Source organism: Anomaloglossus baeobatrachus, chromosome 7 (assembly GCF_048569485.1).
Source record: "Anomaloglossus baeobatrachus isolate aAnoBae1 chromosome 7, aAnoBae1.hap1, whole genome shotgun sequence".
Taxonomy (NCBI): domain Eukaryota; kingdom Metazoa; phylum Chordata; class Amphibia; order Anura; family Aromobatidae; genus Anomaloglossus; species Anomaloglossus baeobatrachus.
Genome location: NC_134359.1, coordinates 300,147,887 through 300,165,955, shown reverse-complemented (window position 1 = coordinate 300,165,955; position 18,069 = coordinate 300,147,887). Strand labels below are relative to the sequence as shown.

General features: G+C 56.4%; 2 protein-coding genes across 4 annotated transcripts in view; one reads left to right on the top strand and one right to left on the bottom strand.

The window, feature by feature from the left end:
* Nucleotides 1-760: 760 nt before the first annotated feature.
* On the top strand, nt 761-5,971 carry LOC142245655 (uncharacterized). Its single transcript, XM_075318556.1, has 8 exons — nt 761-866; nt 2,110-2,377; nt 2,578-2,721; nt 3,306-3,376; nt 3,557-3,609; nt 4,827-4,951; nt 5,117-5,355; nt 5,431-5,971. Exons 1-8 carry the CDS (start codon nt 844-846, stop codon nt 5,636-5,638), a joined length of 1,131 nt encoding a protein of 376 aa, XP_075174671.1. The 5' UTR covers nt 761-843; the 3' UTR covers nt 5,639-5,971.
* The window catches only part of GDPD3 (glycerophosphodiester phosphodiesterase domain containing 3), a 35,679-nt gene continuing 23,470 nt past the window's right edge, over nt 5,861-18,069 (bottom strand). Inside the window, exons 8-10 of one of the 3 annotated variants that reach the window (XM_075318552.1) lie at nt 7,551-7,610; nt 7,146-7,197; nt 5,862-6,093 (exon numbers count right to left, since the gene is read on the bottom strand). In XM_075318552.1, the coding sequence (XP_075174667.1) occupies nt 5,908-6,093; nt 7,146-7,197; nt 7,551-7,610 (298 nt within the window). In that variant the 3' untranslated portion in view covers nt 5,862-5,907. Of the gene's footprint in view, nt 6,094-7,145; nt 7,198-7,550; nt 7,611-18,069 lie in introns of all 3 variants that reach the window. The other 2 variants (XM_075318555.1, XM_075318553.1) reach the window with 2 other exon arrangements.

The window sequence follows — 18,069 nt, the reverse complement described above, 5'->3', positions numbered from 1 at the left end:
TGAGTATAGATAATGTAGATGTCACCTGCAGTCCTATGTAACACCACAGATAACACAGTGATATCTCTGAGTATAGATAATGTAGATGACACCTGCAGTCCTATGTAACACCACAGATAACACAGTGATATCTCTGAGTACAGATAATTTAGATGTCACCTGCAGTCCTATGTAACACAGAATGTAGTACCCTCCCTCTTTATATACTTATTTGGGTTAATAAGTGAAAACTAAAAGGTCTTGTCCCTAGCAACCAATCACAGCACAGCTTTCATCTCACCAGTGCTGTTTACAGAATGAAAGCTGTGCTGTGATTGGTTGCTATGGGCAACGTGTCTGTTTTGGTGGCTGAGGCCTACGTGGCACAGAGCCTGAATCTAATCGATGGATGACGCTTCGATCTTGTGACAATCCGGTTCTCCGCTCCTCCGCGTGGTCTATGTGTTTGACTGGCATTTTGTGAACCATTTGAGAGGCTGTAAAAGCGGCCATTTGTGTTATTATCTCCGCGGGTGTCACTCCAGGTCCTGGCAGGTGTGCTGTGCTGGGAGTTGTAGTGCGCAGCTCCGCATTCGTGTGCAGACATGGCGGCAGGGTGTGAATTGCGGGTAACCTCAGGTCACTGTATCCCTGAGTCAATATTTATCCGGGTGTTTTTTGGCCGCCTCCATTAGTGACATATGACGTTCCCATTCAGGTGCAAAGTTTCCCAATCCCGCTGGATATTATCTGTCGCAGCCATATTGTTCTCCTCCGGGATCACCGGCGGCGACCGCACCACAAGTTTCAGCCCAACTGGAGAACAGGGAATTATGGGAGAAGTTTAACGCTGTGGGAACAGAGATGATACTGACCAAGAATGGGCGGTAAGTGTGTGGTGTTCATCCTGTGCCTCCTGGTTCATGACCGGACTGCCAGGACTACAGTGAAGACTGACACAGTGCAGGGACGTATGTGCGCCGCATTAACTGTGACCCTCAGTAATGGTCGTCACTCCGCCCGGCCCCGCACAAGTGGCGTCTGACCCTCCATCTTGTCCCCGGGTGGCGTCTGACCCTCCATCTTGTCCCCGGGTGGCGTCTGACCCTCCATCTTGTCCCCGGGTGGTGTCTGACCCTCCATCTTGTCCCCGGGTGGCGTCTGACCCTCCATCTTGTCCCCGGGTGGTGTCTGACCCTCCATCTTGTCCCCGGGTGGCGTCTGACCATCTTGTCCCCGGGTGGCGTCTGACCCTCCATCTTGTCCCCGGGTGGCGTCTGACCCTCCATCTTGTCCCCGGGTGGCGTCTGACCATCTTGTCCCCGGGTGGCGTCTGACCCTCCATCTTGTCCCCGGGTGGCGTCTGACCCTCCATCTTGTCCCCGGGTGGTGTCTGACCCTCCATCTTGTCCCCGGGTGGCGTCTGACCCTCCATCTTGTCCCCGGGTGGCGTCTGACCCTCCATCTTGTCCCCGGGTGGCGTCTGACCATCTTGTCCCCGGGTGGCGTCTGACCCTCCATCTTGTCCCCGGGTGGCGTCTGACCCTCCATCTTGTCCCCGGGTGGTGTCTGACCCTCCATCTTGTCCCCGGGTGGCGTCTGACCCTCCATCTTGTCCCCGGGTGGTGTCTGACCCTCCATCTTGTCCCCGGGTGGCGTCTGACCATCTTGTCCCCGGGTGGCGTCTGACCCTCCATCTTGTTCCCGGGTGGCGTCTGACCCTCCATCTTGTCCCCGGGTGGCGTCTGACCCTCCTTCTTGTCCCCGGGTGGCGTCTGACCCTCCATCTTGTTCCCGGGTGGCGTCTGACCCTCCATCTTGTCCCCGGGTGGCGTCTGGCTCTCCATCTTGTCCCCGGGTGGCGTCTGACCCTCCATCTTGTCTCCGGGTGGCGTCTGACCCTCCATCTTGTCCCCGGGTGGCGTCTGACCCTCCATCTTGTCCCCGGGTGGCGTCTGACCCTCCATCTTGTCCCCGGGTGGCGTCTGACCCTCCATCTTGTCCCCGGGTGGCGTCTGACCCTCCATCTTGTCCCCGAGTGGCGTCTGACCCTCCATCTTGTCCCCGGGTGGTGTCTGACTCTCCATCTTGTCCCCGGCTGGCGTCTGACCCTCCATCTTGTCCCCACAGGCGGATGTTCCCGGAGTTTTCGGTTTCTTTGTCCGGCCTGGACCCGCACGGTCTCTACTCTCTCTGCGTCCAGGCCGTCCCTGACGGGGAGAACCGCTACAAGTGGCGTGACAGGACCTGGAGTATGAGCGGCAGGGCCGAGCCAGGGCCCCCCACCCGTCTCTACCTCCACCCCGAATCCCCGGCCCCTGGCCACCGATGGATGGAGAGACCCATCTGCTTCCACAGGATCCGACTGACCAACAACACCCTGAGCCAGGGAGGACAGGTATGGCGGAGATGTGTCCATAGACCCTAGGAGGTGGCGCCACCTAGAGTCGCACAGACGTGAAAAACTGAGAATAATGTCACTGAATGTGATCCCTCTATAACCAGCGTCACCTACACCGCCATAATTACTGCATTCAGAGATTGTGCCGGCGGTGCGCAGTGGTGGTGTCCATCATGACTTCCCCATGTTCTCCTCAGATCGTCCTGCAGTCCATGCACCGTTACTACCTGCGGTTATACATCATCCCCACGTGTAATAACGGACCCCGCGCCCGGCCTGCCTCCTCCATCTCTTTCCCCGAGACGTCCTTCATAGCAGTCACCAGCTACCAGAATCCCAGGGTCAGTATACGTCCATTACATGTACATGGACACCCCCTTAAAGGGTTAGTCTCATCCTCATAGATGATATTGACGGATTGCGCTTGTAAAAGACAAGCAGTCGTGCAATTTACCGTTTGTTAAAATTTGCTTCCGTTCCTGAGATATTAACACTTTTGTTTACATCTTGTTACCTAGGAGACCGACCGCCGCTGCGGTTGAGCTTGTAAGTGCTGTGCTGAAGCTGGCCCGGATTAGGAGGCAACACTGCGCTCTAGTAGTCATGACCGGCTTCAGCACAGTGTTTACAAGCTCAATGGAATAGAGCCTGCACAGTCTGCTGTCTGGCAGAGGAGGTCGGTCTCCATAGCAACCAGCTATAAACAAAAGTCAAAAGTGCTCATATCTCAAAAACGGCTGAAGATTTCAAGAAGCCGTAAATTGCAGAATCGCTTGTATTTACAAATGATGTCTGACAGCAGCATTTATGATGATGGGAGTAACCACTTTTAGTGCATTGGGCTCCCTATAAAAGTGAAGTGTCATGGCTCCTCACACCGTCGGCCCCGGCTCTGACCCATTCTTCGTCTTCTCCTCTTTTGCAGCTCTCCTTGTTGAAAATAGAAGAAAACCCATTTGCAAAAGGAATCAAATATTTCAAGAGTCAACAGGAACAGTAAGTGTCGCCCCCCACTGACAAGACAGGGGGGCACAGGCTGGGCCAGCGATCCATAGCAGGGTCTGGGTGGAGGCTGCCCCCTAATGTGACCACCGCTATAATAATGAGATCAGGGGGATTGTTTATTGAGGGGCTACACTATACAATGTAACAGCAAAAATATCTATATCCCAGCAGAACTCCAAGAAAAAGGCACCAGAGGCCGAGAACGGACGGAGACGTGTCCCCAGGTCAGAGCGCGGGAGCATAGTATATACCACACTGTGTACTACACGACTGCACAGCGCGGACATCTCTCACTTCATATTATTCCAGAGAAAGCAGAGTCGGAGCTATCTCCTGTATTATACCCCAGAGCTGCACTCACTATTCTGCTGCTGCAGTCACTGTGTACATACATTACTGATCCTGAGTTACCTCCTGTATTATCCTCCAGAGCTGCACTCACTATTCTGCTGCTGCAGTCACTGTGTACATACATTACTGATCCTGAGTTACCTCCTGTATTATCCTCCAGAGCTGCACTCACTATTCTGCTGCTGCAGTCACTGTGTACATACATTACTGATCCTGAGTTACCTCCTGTATTATCCTCCAGAGCTGCACTCACTATTCTGCTGGTGCAGTCACTGTGTACATACATTACATTACTGATCCTGAGTTACATCCTGTATTATATTCCAGAGCTGCACTCACTATTCTGCTGGTGCAGTCACTGTGTACATACATTACATTACTGATCCTGAGTTACATCCTGTATTATATTCCAGAGCTGCACTCACTATTCTGCTGCTGCAGTCACTGTGTACATACATTACATTACTGATCCTGAGTTACCTCCTGTATTGTACTCCAGAGCTGCACTCACTATTCTGCTGGTGCAATCACTGTGTACATACATTACATTACTGATCCTGAGTTACATCCTGTATTATATTCCAGAGCTGCACTCACTATTCTGCTGGTGTAGTCACTGTGTACATACATTACTGATCCTGAGTTACCTCCTGTATTGTACTCCAGAGCTGCACTCACTATTCTGCCGGTGCAGTCACTGTGTACATACATTACATTACTGATCCTGAGTTACATCCTGTATTATATTCCAGAGCTGCACTCACTATTCTGCTGGTGCAGTCACTGTGTACATACATTACATTACTGATCCTGAGTTACCTCCTGCATTATACTCCAGAGCTGCACTCACTATTCTGCTGGTGCAGTCACTGTGTACATACATTACATTACTGATCCTGAGTTACCTCCTGTATTATATTCCAGAGCTGCACTCACTATTCTGCTGGTGCAGTCACTGTGCACATACATTACTGATCCTGAGTTACCTCCTGTATTATACTCCAGAGCTGCACTCACTATTCTGCTTTTTTGCTATTGGAATCAGTGTGTGGATAGATGTAGGGATGATGTTTTCTGTTTTTTTCTTTAGAGTGTAAGAGACACACAGAGAGCGCAGCTGAGGTGACGGTCTCACAGAGAGTGGAGAGAGCAGGAGATGAGATTGTGGAGCGACGACTTGTGTCACCAGAGAGGAGCGGAGAGGAGAGGAGCAGAGTCAAAGAGAGGAGCGGAGAGGAGGAGGAGAGGAGTGGAGAGGAGGAGGAGAGGAGCGGAGAGGAGGAGGAGAGGAGTGGAGAGGAGGAGGGGAGGAGCGGAGAGGAGGAGGAGAGGCGAGGAGTCACAGAGAAGAGAGAGGAGGAGAGGAGAGGAGTCACAGAGAAGAGAGAGGACAGAGAGAATAGGCAGACGCCTGGGAATGAGGGTCTGAGATCCCACCGATCCCCGGCACAGAGCAGAGACGCCCCGCACCGGGAGGCTACAGAGGACGGCGAGGAGCGGGGGCACAGGATGGACAGCCTCGTGCAGTGGGACCCCATTACACAGAGACCCTTGTGGGCGTCCCCCCCTGCGCTGTCAGTGACAGCCTATCCCGCCCCTGCCTGCCCCGCGGGTCACAGGTAAGCTCATGGTTTCTGCTCCGGACGTCTCCAGCCTGGCGGTGCCGGTGTTTCACCGCTGCTCTTCATTTCCAGGTTCCCTCATCCGCCGCCTTCTTCTTTGGGGCCATTTCCTTCCTCGGTCTCTAATTTCCCCCCCGTTGCCCCTTATTTTATGGGGTCCTGGGCTTCTCCGCCGGTCAGACTCAGTTACCCCCTGTCTGCCCTGCATTCCCCCTTCCTGCAGCCGGTGTGCCCGCCGCCCTGGATCCTGCCCCCTCACACCACCTCCAGGGGCCTGTAACATGGGGCCCTCACAGCAGCACAGAGGACTTCAGAGCCCAGTGACTGGCAGAACCGATGGATGAGGACGATAATGGCATCCAGCAGGAGGCGAAGAGAAGATGTTCTGCAGCAGAGAGGCCGGGGCGGCTCCACAGACATGGCCGAGGAGTCAGAGGTCAGACGTCTCCGGGGCCTCGGTGTCTGACGTGTGGACTCCACAATGATGGCGGCCGCCGACCACCACCTGTATAATACTGTATAATAAAGCTTTATTTACACTGTTACATGTCACATGTGCGTCCTCCGCTGCTCCCCTCCTGACGAGGTGTCCGCGGCCCCCCGAGTCCTCTGCTCCCCCCCGTATTCCTGCAGGAAGGTGTGAAGCTTAGAGGGGTAATCTGTCATAACCCCGGTGACCCCACAGTCGAAGGCCCGCCGGAAATCAGAGTCCTGGTTCAGTACCCAGAGGTAAACCTGTAGGGGGCGCAACAGAGGACATGAGAGTAGGTATGCAGAGCATCACACCCATCATATGACTGCTGCAGATTATCACACATATCATAGGACCGCTGCAGACCATCAAACCCATCATACGACTGCTGCAGATTATCACACCATCATATAACTTCTGCAGACCATCACACCCAACATAAGACTACTGCAGACCATCACAGCCATCATACATCCGCTGCAAGTTATCACACCCATCATACGACTGTTGCAGACTATCACACCCATCATACGACAGCTGCAGATTATCACACCATCATATAACTTCTGCAGACCATCATATCCATCATATAACTGGTGCAGACCATCCCACCCATCAGATGACCACTGCAGACCATTACACCCATCATGCAACTGCTCAAAATATCACTCCCATCATACAACTGTTGCAGACCATCACCCCATCCTATGACCACTGCAGATAATCACACGCATAATACGACCGCTGCAGACTATTACACCCATAATACGACCTCTGCAGACTATGACACCCATCATACGACTGCTGCAGATCATCACACAACAGCTGCAAACTATCCCACCCATAATTTGACCACTGCAGACTATCACACCATCATACGACCGTTGCAGACTATCACACCCATCATACGACCGTTGCAGACTATCACACCATCATACGACCGTTGCAGACTATCACACCATCATACGACCGTTGCAGACTATCACACCCATCATACGACTATTGCAGACTATCACACCATCATACGACCGTTGCAGACTATCACACCATCATACGACCGTTGCAGACTATCACACCATCATACGACCGTTGCAGACTATCACACCATCATACGACCGTTGCAGACTATCACACTCATCATATGACCGTTGCAGACTATCACACCCATCATACGACTATTGCAGCCTATCACACTCATCATATGACCGCTGGAGATCATCATACTCATTTTATAGCCGCTGAAGACTATTACACCCATTATTTGACCGCTGCAGACAATCACACCCATCATATGACTATTTCATGACTCGGCTACCTGGATGCCTCTGGCCTGGAGATGCTGGAACAGACTCCTCCTCATTATTAGTCTGTAAGAAAAACGAATGGTCTCATTATAACCGGTGCCTATAATACGAGACGCCGTAATATAATATAATAGTGCGGGGTCACAGTGCTCCAGCCACAGGTCCTGATTCCAGAGAGCAGTGCATTGTGGGAGCGGTGGGTCAGGTCACATGACCGTCCTGGTCCCTGCAGCCGCTCATCACTTTCACTTTGGCTGTGACTGGAGATGTGAGATCCCTCAGCACCAGGTAAGGGGGGAGTTCTGAGGGGTCTCAGCCGTAGGTGCCGGCTTCACCCATGACATGCTGGAACATATTGTGCAATGTGGAGTTCCCCTTGAAGAAATGACATGGAGAAGGCGGCGGCGGGGACTCACTTATCCTGCAGATACACCAGGAAGCGGCTCCTCATCAGAGAGTGACCCGGAAAATACGTCCTACAGAGAGAGAAGAGGTGAGACCCCTGTATACAGCAAAGACCCCCGCACCCTGTATACAGCAAAGACCCCCGCACCCTGTATACAGCAAAGACCCCCGCACCCTGTATACAGCAAAGACCCCCCCGCACCCTGTATACAGAAAAGACCCCCCCGCACCCTGTATACAGCCAGGACCCCCTCACACTGTATACATCCAGGACCCCCTCACACTGTATACTGCCAGGACCCCCTCACACTGTATACATCCAGGACCCCCTCACACTGTATACTGCCAGGACCCCCTCACACTGTATACAGCCAGGACCCCCCCATACACTGTATACATCCAGGACCCCCTCACACTGTATACATCCAGGACCCCCTCACACTGTATACATCCAGGACCCCCTCACACTGTATACAGCCAGGACCCCCCCATACACTGTATACAGCCAGGACCCCCGCACCCTGTATACAGCAAAGACCCCCCCGCACCCTGTATACAGCAAAGACCCCCGCACCCTGTATACAGCAAAGACCCCCCCGCACCCTGTATACAGCAAAGACCCCCCCGCACCCTGTATACAGCCAGGACCCCCTCACACTGTATACAGCCAGGACCCCCCCATACACTGTATACAGCCAGGACCCCCTCACACTGTATACAGCAAAGACCCCCCCATACACTGTATACAGCCAGGACCCCCTCACACTGTATACATCCAGGACCCCCCCACACCCTGTATACAGCCAGGATCCCCCCCACACCCTGTATACAGCCAGGACCCCCTCACACTGTATACAGCCAGGACCCCCCCATACACTGTATACAGCCAGGACCCCCTCACACTGTATACAGCCAGGACCCCCCCATACACTGTATACAGCCAGGACCCCCTCACACTGTATACAGCAAAGACCCCCCCGCACCCTGTATACAGCCAGGACCCCCTCACACTGTATACATCCAGGACCCCCCCACACCCTGTATACAGCCAGGATCCCCCCCACACCCTGTATACAGCCAGGACCCCCTCACACTGTATACAGCCAGGACCCCCCCCATACACTGTATACAGCCAGGACCCCCTCACACTGTATACAGCCAGGACCCCCCCATACACTGTATACAGCCAGGACCCCCTCACACTGTATACAGCAAAGACCCCCCCATACACTGTATACAGCCAGGACCCCCTCACACTGTATACATCCAGGACCCCCCCACACCCTGTATACAGCCAGGATCCCCCCCACACCCTGTATACAGCCAGGACCCCCTCACACTGTATACAGCCAGGACCCCCCCATACACTGTATACAGCCAGGACCCCCTCACACTGTATACAGCCAGGACCCCCCCATACACTGTATACAGCCAGGACCCCCTCACACTGTATACAGCAAAGACCCCCCCGCACCCTGTATACAGCCAGGACCCCCTCACACTGTATACATCCAGGACCCCCCCACACCCTGTATACAGCCAGGATCCCCCCCACACCCTGTATACAGCCAGGACCCCCTCACACTGTATACATCCAGGACCCCCCCCGCACCCTGTATACAGCCAGGACCCCCTCACACTGTATACAGCCAGGACCCCCCTGTACACTGTATACAGCCAGGACCCCCCCGTACACTGTATACAGCCAGGACCCCCTCACACTGTATACAGCAAAGACCCCCCCGCACCCTGTATACAGCCAGGACCCCCTCACACTGTATACATCCAGGACCCCCCCACACCCTGTATACAGCCAGGATCCCCCCCACACCCTGTATACAGCCAGGACCCCCTCACACTGTATACATCCAGGACCCCCCCGCACCCTGTATACAGCCAGGACCCCCTCACACTGTGTACAGCCAGGACCCCCCTGTACACTGTATACAGCCAGGACCCCCCCGTACACTGTATACAGCCAGGACCCCCCCCGTACACTGTATACAGCCAGGATCCCCCCCACACCCTGTATACAGCCAGGACCCCCTCACACTGTATACAGCCAGGACCCCCTCACACTGTATACAGCCAGGACCCCCTCACACTGTATACAGCCAGGACCCCCTCACACTGTATACAGCCAGGACCCCCTCACCCTGTATACAGCCAGGACCCCCTCACACTGTATACATCCAGGACCCCCTCACCCTGTATACAGCCAGGACCCCCCTCACACTGTATACTGCCAGGACCCCCTCACACTGTATACATCCAGGACCCCCTCACACTGTATACTGCCAGAACCCCCTCACACTGTATACTGCCAGGACCCCCGCACCCTGTATACAGCCAGGACCCCCGCACACCCTGTATACAGCCAGGACCCCCCTCACACTGTATACTGCCAGGACCCCCTCACACTGTATACAGCCAGGACCCCCGCACCCTGTATACAGCCAGGACCTCCCTCACCCTGTATACAGTCAGGACCCCACTCACACTGTATACAGCCAGGACCCCCCTCACACTGTATACAGCCAGGACCCCCTCACACTGTATACTGCCAGGACCCCCTCACACTGTATACAGCCAGGACCCCCGCACCCTGTATACAGCCAGGACCCCCCTCACACTGTATACAGCCAGGACCCCCCTCACACTGTATACAGCCAGGACCCCCTCACACTGTATACAGCCAGGACCCCCGCACCCTGTATACAGCCAGGACCCCCTCACACTGTATACAGCCAGGACCCCCCCCATACACTGTATACAGCCAGGACCCCCCCGTACACTGTATACATCCAGGACCCCCTCACACTGTATACATCCAGGACCCCCTCACACTGTATACAGCCAGGACCCCCGCACCCTGTCTACAGCCAGGACCCCCGCACCCTGTCTACAGCCAGGACCCCCCTCACACTGTATACTTCCAGGACCCCCCTCACACTGTATACAGCCAGGACCCCCTCACACTGTATACAACCAGGACCTCACTCACCCTGTATACAGCCAGGACACCCCTCACACTGTATACTGCCAGGACCCCCTCACACTGTATACAGCCAGGACCTCACTCACCCTGTATACAGCCAGGGCCCCCTCACACTGTATACAGCCAGGACCCCCTCACACTGTATACAGCCAGGACCCCCCTGTACACTGTATACAGCCAGGACCCCCCCGTACACTGTATACAGCCAGGACCCCCTCACACTGTATACAGCAAAGACCCCCCCGCACCCTGTATACAGCCAGGACCCCCTCACACTGTATACATCCAGGACCCCCCCACACCCTGTATACAGCCAGGATCCCCCCCACACCCTGTATACAGCCAGGACCCCCTCACACTGTATACATCCAGGACCCCCCCGCACCCTGTATACAGCCAGGACCCCCTCACACTGTATACAGCCAGGACCCCCCTGTACACTGTATACAGCCAGGACCCCCCCGTACACTGTATACAGCCAGGACCCCCCCGTACACTGTATACAGCCAGGATCCCCCCCACACCCTGTATACAGCCAGGACCCCCTCACACTGTATACAGCCAGGACCCCCTCACACTGTATACAGCCAGGACCCCCTCACACTGTATACAGCCAGGACCCCCTCACACTGTATACAGCCAGGACCCCCTCACCCTGTATACAGCCAGGACCCCCTCACACTGTATACATCCAGGACCCCCTCACCCTGTATACAGCCAGGACCCCCCTCACACTGTATACTGCCAGGACCCCCTCACACTGTATACATCCAGGACCCCCTCACACTGTATACTGCCAGAACCCCCTCACACTGTATACTGCCAGGACCCCCGCACCCTGTATACAGCCAGGACCCCCGCACACCCTGTATACAGCCAGGACCCCCCTCACACTGTATACTGCCAGGACCCCCTCACACTGTATACAGCCAGGACCCCCGCACCCTGTATACAGCCAGGACCTCCCTCACCCTGTATACAGTCAGGACCCCACTCACACTGTATACAGCCAGGACCCCCCTCACACTGTATACAGCCAGGACCCCCTCACACTGTATACTGCCAGGACCCCCTCACACTGTATACAGCCAGGACCCCCGCACCCTGTATACAGCCAGGACCCCCCTCACACTGTATACAGCCAGGACCCCCCTCACACTGTATACAGCCAGGACCCCCTCACACTGTATACAGCCAGGACCCCCGCACCCTGTATACAGCCAGGACCCCCTCACACTGTATACAGCCAGGACCCCCCCATACACTGTATACAGCCAGGACCCCCCCGTACACTGTATACAGCCAGGACCCCCTCACACTGTATACATCCAGGACCCCCTCACACTGTATACAGCCAGGACCCCCGCACCCTGTCTACAGCCAGGACCCCCGCACCCTGTCTACAGCCAGGACCCCCCCATACACTGTATACATCCAGGACCCCCTCACACTGTATACATCCAGGACCCCCTCACACTGTATACATCCAGGACCCCCTCACACTGTATACAGCCAGGACCCCCCCCATACACTGTATACAGCCAGGACCCCCGCACCCTGTATACAGCAAAGACCCCCCCGCACCCTGTATACAGCAAAGACCCCCGCACCCTGTATACAGCAAAGACCCCCCCGCACCCTGTATACAGCAAAGACCCCCCCGCACCCTGTATACAGCCAGGACCCCCTCACACTGTATACAGCCAGGACCCCCCCATACACTGTATACAGCCAGGACCCCCTCACACTGTATACAGCCAGGACCCCCCCATACACTGTATACAGCCAGGACCCCCTCACACTGTATACAGCCAGGACCCCCCCATACACTGTATACAGCCAGGACCCCCTCACACTGTATACAGCAAAGACCCCCCCGCACCCTGTATACAGCCAGGACCCCCTCACACTGTATACATCCAGGACCCCCCCACACCCTGTATACAGCCAGGATCCCCCCCCACACCCTGTATACAGCCAGGACCCCCTCACACTGTATACATCCAGGACCCCCCCCGCACCCTGTATACAGCCAGGACCCCCTCACACTGTATACAGCCAGGACCCCCCTGTACACTGTATACAGCCAGGACCCCCCCGTACACTGTATACAGCCAGGACCCCCTCACACTGTATACAGCAAAGACCCCCCCGCACCCTGTATACAGCCAGGACCCCCTCACACTGTATACATCCAGGACCCCCCCACACCCTGTATACAGCCAGGATCCCCCCCACACCCTGTATACAGCCAGGACCCCCTCACACTGTATACATCCAGGACCCCCCCGCACCCTGTATACAGCCAGGACCCCCTCACACTGTGTACAGCCAGGACCCCCCTGTACACTGTATACAGCCAGGACCCCCCCGTACACTGTATACAGCCAGGACCCCCCCGTACACTGTATACAGCCAGGATCCCCCCCACACCCTGTATACAGCCAGGACCCCCTCACACTGTATACAGCCAGGACCCCCTCACACTGTATACAGCCAGGACCCCCTCACACTGTATACAGCCAGGACCCCCTCACACTGTATACAGCCAGGACCCCCTCACCCTGTATACAGCCAGGACCCCCTCACACTGTATACATCCAGGACCCCCTCACCCTGTATACAGCCAGGACCCCCCTCACACTGTATACTGCCAGGACCCCCTCACACTGTATACATCCAGGACCCCCTCACACTGTATACTGCCAGAACCCCCTCACACTGTATACTGCCAGGACCCCCGCACCCTGTATACAGCCAGGACCCCCGCACACCCTGTATACAGCCAGGACCCCCCTCACACTGTATACTGCCAGGACCCCCTCACACTGTATACAGCCAGGACCCCCGCACCCTGTATACAGCCAGGACCTCCCTCACCCTGTATACAATCAGGACCCCACTCACACTGTATACAGCCAGGACCCCCCTCACACTGTATACAGCCAGGACCCCCTCACACTGTATACTGCCAGGACCCCCTCACACTGTATACAGCCAGGACCCCCGCACCCTGTATACAGCCAGGACCCCCCTCACACTGTATACAGCCAGGACCCCCCTCACACTGTATACAGCCAGGACCCCCTCACACTGTATACAGCCAGGACCCCCGCACCCTGTATACAGCCAGGACCCCCTCACACTGTATACAGCCAGGACCCCCCCATACACTGTATACAGCCAGGACCCCCCCGTACACTGTATACATCCAGGACCCCCTCACACTGTATACATCCAGGACCCCCTCACACTGTATACAGCCAGGACCCCCGCACCCTGTCTACAGCCAGGACCCCCGCACCCTGTCTACAGCCAGGACCCCCCTCACACTGTATACTTCCAGGACCCCCCTCACACTGTATACAGCCAGGACCCCCCTCACAATGTATACTGCCAGGACCCCCTCACACTGTATACAACCAGGACCTCACTCACCCTGTATACAGCCAGGACACCCCTCACACTGTATACTGCCAGGACCCCCTCACACTGTATACAGCCAGGACCTCACTCACCCTGTATACAGCCAGGGCCCCCTCACACTGTATACAGCCAGGACCCCCTCACACTGTATACAGCCAGGACCCCCCTGTACACTGTATACAGCCAGGACCCCCCCGTACACTGTATACAGCCAGGACCCCCTCACACTGTATACAGCAAAGACCCCCCCGCACCCTGTATACAGCCAGGACCCCCTCACACTGTATACATCCAGGACCCCCCCACACCCTGTATACAGCCAGGATCCCCCCCACACCCTGTATACAGCCAGGACCCCCTCACACTGTATACATCCAGGACCCCCCCCGCACCCTGTATACAGCCAGGACCCCCTCACACTGTATACAGCCAGGACCCCCCTGTACACTGTATACAGCCAGGACCCCCCCGTACACTGTATACAGCCAGGACCCCCCCGTACACTGTATACAGCCAGGATCCCCCCCACACCCTGTATACAGCCAGGACCCCCTCACACTGTATACAGCCAGGACCCCCTCACACTGTATACAGCCAGGACCCCCTCACACTGTATACAGCCAGGACCCCCTCACACTGTATACAGCCAGGACCCCCTCACCCTGTATACAGCCAGGACCCCCTCACACTGTATACATCCAGGACCCCCTCACCCTGTATACAGCCAGGACCCCCCTCACACTGTATACTGCCAGGACCCCCTCACACTGTATACATCCAGGACCCCCTCACACTGTATACTGCCAGAACCCCCTCACACTGTATACTGCCAGGACCCCCGCACCCTGTATACAGCCAGGACCCCCGCACACCCTGTATACAGCCAGGACCCCCCCTCACACTGTATACTGCCAGGACCCCCTCACACTGTATACAGCCAGGACCCCCGCACCCTGTATACAGCCAGGACCTCCCTCACCCTGTATACAGTCAGGACCCCACTCACACTGTATACAGCCAGGACCCCCCTCACACTGTATACAGCCAGGACCCCCTCACACTGTATACTGCCAGGACCCCCTCACACTGTATACAGCCAGGACCCCCGCACCCTGTATACAGCCAGGACCCCCCCTCACACTGTATACAGCCAGGACCCCCCTCACACTGTATACAGCCAGGACCCCCTCACACTGTATACAGCCAGGACCCCCGCACCCTGTATACAGCCAGGACCCCCTCACACTGTATACAGCCAGGACCCCCCCATACACTGTATACAGCCAGGACCCCCCCGTACACTGTATACAGCCAGGACCCCCTCACACTGTATACATCCAGGACCCCCTCACACTGTATACAGCCAGGACCCCCGCACCCTGTCTACAGCCAGGACCCCCGCACCCTGTCTACAGCCAGGACCCCCCCTCACACTGTATACTTCCAGGACCCCCCTCACACTGTATACAGCCAGGACCCCCCTCACAATGTATACTGCCAGGACCCCCTCACACTGTATACAACCAGGACCTCACTCACCCTGTATACAGCCAGGACACCCCTCACACTGTATACTGCCAGGACCCCCTCACACTGTATACAGCCAGGACCTCACTCACCCTGTATACAGCCAGGGCCCCCTCACACTGTATACAGCCAGGACCCCCTCACACTGTATACAGCCAGGACCCCCTCACACTGTATACAGCCAGGACCCCCTCACCCTGTATACAGCCAGGACCCCCTCACACTGTATACATCCAGGACCCCCTCACCCTGTATACAGCCAGGACCCCCCTCACACTGTATACTGCCAGGACCCCCTCACACTGTATACATCCAGGACCCCCTCACACTGTATACTGCCAGAACCCCCTCACACTGTATACTGCCAGGACCCCCGCACCCTGTATACAGCCAGGACCCCCGCACACCCTGTATACAGCCAGGACCCCCCTCACACTGTATACTGCCAGGACCCCCTCACACTGTATACAGCCAGGACCCCCGCACCCTGTATACAGCCAGGACCTCCCTCACCCTGTATACAGTCAGGACCCCACTCACACTGTATACAGCCAGGACCCCCCTCACACTGTATACAGCCAGGACCCCCTCACACTGTATACTGCCAGGACCCCCTCACACTGTATACAGCCAGGACCCCCGCACCCTGTATACAGCCAGGACCCCCCTCACACTGTATACAGCCAGGACCCCCCTCACACTGTATACAGCCAGGACCCCCTCACACTGTATACAGCCAGGACCCCCGCACCCTGTATACAGCCAGGACCCCCTCACACTGTATACAGCCAGGACCCCCCCATACACTGTATACAGCCAGGACCCCCCCGTACACTGTATACAGCCAGGATCCCCCCCACACCCTGTATACAGCCAGGACCCCCTCACACTGTATACAGCCAGGACCCCCCCGCACCCTGTATACAGCCAGGACCCCCTCACACTGTATACAGCCAGGACCCCCCCGTACACTGTATACAGCCAGGACCCCCCCGTACACTGTATACAGCCAGGACCCCCCCCGTACACTGTATACAGCCAGGATCCCCCCCACACCCTGTATACAGCCAGGACCCCCTCACACTGTATACAGCCAGGACCCCCCTCACACTGTATACAGCCAGGACCCCCGCACCCTGTATACAGCAAAGACCCCCCCGCACCCTGTATACAGCCAGGACCCCCTCACACTGTATACATCCAGGACCCCCTCACACTGTATACAGCCAGGACCCCCTCACACTGTATACATCCAGGACCCCCTCACACTGTATACAGCCAGGACCCCCCTCACACTGTATACATCCAGGACCCCCTCACACTGTATACATCCAGGACCCCCTCACACTGTATACATCCAGGACCCCCTCACACTGTCTACATCCAGGACCCCCTCACACTGTATACAGCCAGGACCCCCGCACCCTGTCTACAGCCAGGACCCCCGCACCCTGTCTACAGCCAGGACCCCCCTCACACTGTATACTTCCAGGACCCCCCTCACACTGTATACAGCCAGGACCCCCCTCACAATGTATACTGCCAGGACCCCCTCACACTGTATACAACCAGGACCTCACTCACCCTGTATACAGCCAGGACCCCCCTCACACTGTATACTGCCAGGACCCCCTCACACTGTATACAGCCAGGACCTCACTCACCCTGTATACAGCCAGGACCCCCTCACACTGTATACAGCCAGGACCCCCTCACACTGTATACAGCCAGGACCCCCTCACACTGTATACAGCCAGGACCCCCTCACCCTGTATACAGCCAGGACCCCCTCACACTGTATACATCCAGGACCCCCTCACCCTGTATACAGCCAGGATCCCCCTCACACTGTATACTGCCAGGACCCCCTCACACTGTATACTGCCAGGACCCCCTCACACTGTATACTGCCAGAACCCCCTCACACTGTATACAGCCAGGACCCCCGCACACCCTGTATACAGCCAGGACCCCCCTCACACTGTATACTGCCAGGACCCCCTCACGCTGTATACAGCCAGGACCCCCCTCACACTGTATACAGCCAGGACCCCCTCACACTGTATACTGCCAGGACCCCCTCACACTGTATACAGCCAGGACCCCCGCACCCTGTATACAGCCAGGACCCCCCTCACACTGTATACAGCCAGGACCCCCCTCACACTGTATACAGCCAGGACCCCCTCACACTGTATACAGCCAGGACCCCCGCACCCTGTATACAGCCAGGACCCCCTCACACTGTATACAGCCAGGACCCCCCCCATACACTGTATACAGCCAGGACCCCCCCGTACACTGTATACAGCCAGGATCCCCCCCACACCCTGTATACAGCCAGGACCCCCTCACACTGTATACAGCCAGGACCCCCCCGCACCCTGTATACAGCCAGGACCCCCTCACACTGTATACAGCCAGGACCCCCCCGTACACTGTATACAGCCAGGACCCCCCCGTACACTGTATACAGCCAGGACCCCCCCGTACACTGTATACAGCCAGGACCCCCCCCGTACACTGTATACAGCCAGGACCCCCCCGTACACTGTATACAGCCAGGATCCCCCCCACAC